The 5,556-nt window shown below is 35.6% G+C and overlaps 1 protein-coding gene across 2 annotated transcripts in view; it reads left to right on the plus strand.

Moving 5' to 3' along the window:
* Positions 1-5,556, plus strand: part of LOC117116818 — a 43,714-nt gene that overhangs the window by 34,492 nt on the left and 3,666 nt on the right. For both annotated transcript variants that reach the window (XM_033260913.1, XM_033260914.1), the window contains 2 exons: positions 4,294-4,353; positions 4,650-4,807. In XM_033260913.1, coding sequence (XP_033116804.1) covers positions 4,294-4,353; positions 4,650-4,807 — 218 coding nt within the window. The remainder of the gene's footprint in view (positions 1-4,293; positions 4,354-4,649; positions 4,808-5,556) is intronic.

The following is a 5,556-nucleotide window of genomic DNA, read 5'->3' on the forward strand; positions in this document are numbered from 1 at the left end:
AGATGTGTATAAACCCCCAGACCCGGGCCTAGTGGGGACTTAGCCGGGAATGTAATTTACGAAACGGATAATAATGTGCATGTCAAAGTCCCAGCCACCTCGGGAAGTCGGCATGCATATTCATGTATATCTTTTCACCTAACTGACCTAGAATAGCGCCTTCTGTAATTTCTGCCTTAAGTGTATGGCAAAAAATAATGTATCCGAGCCCACTGGGTTCCTCTGGAATCCGCCACTGCATGGGGGAATCCCCTAACACTCAGGTGACCTAGGGTTTTAAAAAAAATATTGCTTATTACGGAATTTCTATGAAAAGATATACGAACAGATTCCTGAAAGAAAGGACTTTTGATGGTTGTTTTATATAAAAGATTACTCAGACACGCCTTGAATGTCAACTATGAACAACATTATTACAAATAAAGACCTTTATGGAGCTATTCCCCCTGTATCAAGGATTTTGAGGGCACGTAGGTTAGCATTTGTTTGACATTGCTACAGAAGTATAATATACTATACATTTATATTATATGAAGTTATTTCAACGGTTCTCTTTTGGGAACCAACCCACGGCGAATCGAAGCAGGACGGCCCCGACTACATACATCCAGCAATTAGAAATGGATCTAAACACACAGCGGCAGTACATTCCACAACTTATTGAAAGCAGTTAAAAAAAGTTTGCCTATCATTAACCGGGTGTGTCCGATAAAGAGAGGGAAACAAGGAAGGCAGTGGCGTATTAAGGGGGTGGTCAGGATGCCTAAGCACCCCTCCCCCAATCAGATGTTGAAAAAATATCAAGTGCCCCTTTTTAAATGTTAAAAAATATCAGACATAAATTATAAGTAATACAGTGCCATCCCGGCATCTAAAAGTCCCTAATTCTTAACATTTTCTCACCTCAGCCTCAACCATGATGGGGCTCAGGTTGTTCCTAGTTTTTATGTCTTAAAGTGCCATTTTCTGGCATCTAAAAGTTCCTAATTCTTTAAATGTTCTCATCTCAGCATCATCCATGATAGTGGTCATGTAGATATAGTAAATTTTGTAGTTTTCATGTATTAATGTGCTATTTTCTGAAATATAAAAGTCTCAAATTCTTATATTTGTCTTATCGCAGCCTCAACCAATGTGGGCTGAGGTGGATGGATTGGTAGTTTTCATAAATTTTAAGTATCAAAGTGCTGTTTTCGGGAAACTATAAAGTCTCAAATTCCTAAAATGTACTCATATGCGCCCTAAAATCATGATGGTGCTCAAGTAGATATCGTAAATTTTGTACTATTCAATTTTCAAATTCTCAAACTTTCCTCACCTGAGCCCAACTAGTGGAGCTCAGTTGGATATGGTAGTTTTTAGAATTGTAAATTTTTAAGTGCCACTTTCCGGCACCTATTTAATTCATTCGTGTTTTTTTTTTACTCAATTCGGCAAAATAAAAAGAATTAAAAGATAATTTAATTTCAATTTCAGGCATCCTTCCCCCGCCTCCTTTCTGAAATCCTGGATTTGGCACTGAAAACGATAATTAAGCCAAATATATTTTCATTCGTTTTGTTGTTCATGTGAATGTCTAATAGGTTTTTACTTTAAATCAATGCTATAACCACACAGTGGCCTTCTATGTTTCACTAAAATTATCTTTATTCTCGTTTAAGTCTGCGAGTGCCTATTCCGGCCATCTAGAGGTGCCATAATCATACATCATATTTTCCTCAAATCCAACCACAGTGGGGCCGGCTGAGGTGTGTGGACACAGGTATCTATTTCTGTGCAAGTACCTCCCTGCTAGACCCCTCTATATTGAATTCCTGAATGCGCCACGACCCCCATATGTTAAAGTCCCTTCCTGGCCCAGTAGTGTGGTGGACGTATTCGCTTTAAAACAACAACAAAATGATTTTTTGCTTTCCCTCCCCTGTTCCCAATCAGATCAATATAGGCTTATTTTATGAATTTTATGAATTCTCGATTTTATATATTTTTGACGTCCACCCATCTCATCTACGACGTAAAGCGCTTGTAATTATTGGTTCATATTCGCAATTTCCATTAATTCCATTTATTTATAATATAACATTTACAGTACATTTATGGTAAAAATTTAGTATTTTCAATGCCCAATGATATTAAAGGTTGTTTTAATTGTGCGCTATTTAGACCTACATTAATTCTTTTAAGTTTAAATTTGATAATGTTTTATTTACCATGTCCTATAATTTTTTTCATAACATGTGTTGACATATGCAGTGAAAATCCGAAACCCCACGTCGTTGAAAGTGGCACGTTTCACATCTAGCCTGTATGTTTGTCCAATTTGTAGGGACTTATTTTACTGCGACCTTGATTTATTTACGATTCTTAAATTTAATCATATTAATGAACCTTAACTCGTAGTATAGTTAATGACATTCCACAATGTTTTTAGATTGATTTAATTTTAATAGATCAGTTTCCTTAACATATAAAAGTTGCTATATTCATCGTTAGACCTATCGACAATTTTGATAGGTCTGCGGATACAGTGGGTGGAGACAGCCGGCCCGGGCCCTCCCCCTACATGAAAGAAAATATAATGTATATATTAAAAAAAAGTCTTAGAGTGACATTTCCGGCTGCCTAGGGGTGCCATGAAATTAAAAATTTTTATATCTCAGCCCCACCATATCGATCCTTCATCTCTAAAGGTCCCTCCCTGGGTGCTCTTATTTCCTGCCTGCCACCCAAAAAAATGTTTAATACTGAGTTCATATTGCATCTTCAAAATCTATTAGGACCTCAAAATATCAAGAATGTGTGAGCGCGAGGGGGCTTTGCCCACCCGACCTCAGAGGGAATGTCATTAACCCCGCCCTCCACACCGCTTCTTCCCCACATAGATCCACTTTCCACAAATTTTCACTCACCCAATAAAAATCCCGCGTTCGGGAACGCGGGAACTGAACTGAACTGAGCGACGCCAAGTTAATAATAGTGCTTATGTAACGTTTGACATGTAGTGTATCATGTGCTATAGAAATGGAAGACCATAATGTAATTTGAATGTACCTCTCTGGTAGGACCTGATTATGGGCTAGCGTGGATGTAAACAATCCCTTAATAGTAATGTTCAAAATAAGTGTCAAGGAAAGTAAGTATGATTGTTTTAAAACCTGACCTTCGCCTAGGCCGTCTGGGCGAAGGTCTTGATCAACACCTGATTATAAATACAATTGTAGGGGGTGTAGGGAGTCATATCCCAGCGGCGTCATTTACAGGTTTGTGCAAACTATATTTAGTACTGCATGTGTGCTCGCGGTACTGAGTGTTTTCCAGTAACTGCGGTTTACCGAAAAGACTTGTCTCCAGTCCATATTACGAGCTACATTTAGCCATGCACTGTACAATAATTTGTAATTAGATGACAGCAGCCTATTTGAGCTGTTAAACTTCATTATCATGGTTTATATTTAACTTTAATTAAAATATAAAACATAAACAAAATACGATTGAAATTATTACAATTAAATATTGGTGTAAAGCTATTAATAATGTAATGTAACCATAATTGATTTACTGTTTTTCATTTGTTTGATTGTTGGGGTAATGCTGGTTTCATCAGCCTTTGATTCGAAAACGTTTTGTTATATTATATTATTGATTTACCTATTAAATACATGAAATGAACCTGGAATGCTCACACAAAAGAAAAAAAAAATGCATATTATCAGAAAAATCTTCTGTGACGTATTTCATAATTCATGACACGAGGTGACATGTATTTCATGATACCATGGCTTGAACATCCGTTCATAAGAAATTCTTTTGGAGAGCATGAACACAAGAGGCGTGATTTTATTTGAACAGAAATTAAAAAAAATATATATATGAATATAGCTAATGTGACGTCTATAATTCATGATGGAGTATGTTCATAAAATTAGTACAGATTACACGTCGGTACTTTATGAGCAGATTTTATGTTAAAAAAATGTAATTGCAAATAGATGATATTCATAACTTGTATCATGATTGAGTGAGCGAATTCAGCTTAAAGATTTGTGCATCGTGAATTTGTCAAAAGGGCCGGAAAAATGAAAAATTTAACTGTTGTAAGTATGAGGATACGCAATGAGTTTCATATTTATTCACTTTAGGATAAATAAATAAGTATAAAACCGAAAATTATTGCAAAAAAAGTGGACAATGGAAAAAAAAGGTAGGTTTTCCCCACAGAAGAGAAAAAATAAATCACAGTTTATACTGTTCTCGGTTTAAATAGTTACTTATCTATTATATTTTAATAATTAGGTATCTTGAATGTGGAAATCTCGAATACATCCCGTCGAAGATAGCAGGACACACAAATGCGTACGTAACTTGAATCTTTGAATATTTATACTAACTTTAATATCAAAAATCATTGCAGGGAGAAGTAACACTTATACATGTTACTATAGGCCTAACGCTGAATGGTGACATTTTTGGCTTTTTAAACCAAATGTGATTATTTTAGGACTAGTGACACAACACAACACCAGTGTAGTACTGTACTGCACCCGCCGTTGGTAGACATGGATACATTCGAAATATAGTTACCTAGAGCCAAATTTAGTTACTTTAGATAATTTAAGCATTTACGTTATTTATTATTGTTTTAAATTTAGAACGTGTGTCACAAATAAAACAGTACTCACTTTCCCAGCCGGTTATTATTCAATTCACTATTTATATGGAATGACGTGCGATAGTATAATGTGCAAGCCTTGTGGACTTGGTTTATACGGGCGGATTTCAGGATCAGGTTGTTACACTTGTCCAGCAGGTAAATAGAAAATGTCCAATTAATTTATTGCAATATTATATAAATAACATTATTGTGATACGCTAAAAAAATAACATAAGAATATTATTATCATCATCGTCATCATTATTATGGTTATTGTTGTCATCACTGATGTTATCGTCATTAACATCATCATATCATCATCATCATATCATCATCATCATAATCATCATCATCATTATCACGATCATCATAATCATGATGATGATCATCATCATCGTCGTCGTGTTTCCTGGAGCTGGCATACTAAGAAGGTTAAATGACAAACCTCAAAAGAAAACACCCGAACACCATGAATGCACTACACGTGGAGTAATAATAACCGAGTTTCCAAGATAATTATCATGGAAACATGGAATAAACACTTATTAAGACGTCTTTCCGAGATAATTTATCTCGGAAAGACGGATTTCCGTGATAATTTATCTTGGAAAGACGGAATTCCAAGATAATTTATCTTGGAAAGACGGAATTCCAAGATAATGTATCTTGGAAAGACGGAAGTCCAAGATAAATTATCTTGGAAAGACGTCTTTCCAAGATATGTTATCTTGGAAAGACGGAATTCCAAGATACCATCGAGGAGACGAAATTCAAAATTCAAAGATAGCCTGAAAGCTGTAGTAATTACTGTATACGGAAAGTTGAGCTACCTGTAACTTACCAATGGATAGGCCTATATTCAATTTGTTCACGTTCAAAGTTGTGAGTGAATATTGTTGTATTTC

The sequence above is a fragment of the Anneissia japonica genome, unplaced genomic scaffold (genome assembly GCF_011630105.1).
Source record: "Anneissia japonica isolate Jap-2015-1 unplaced genomic scaffold, ASM1163010v1 scaffold287740_len772037_cov194, whole genome shotgun sequence".
NCBI classification, from domain to species: Eukaryota; Metazoa; Echinodermata; class Crinoidea; order Comatulida; family Comatulidae; genus Anneissia; species Anneissia japonica.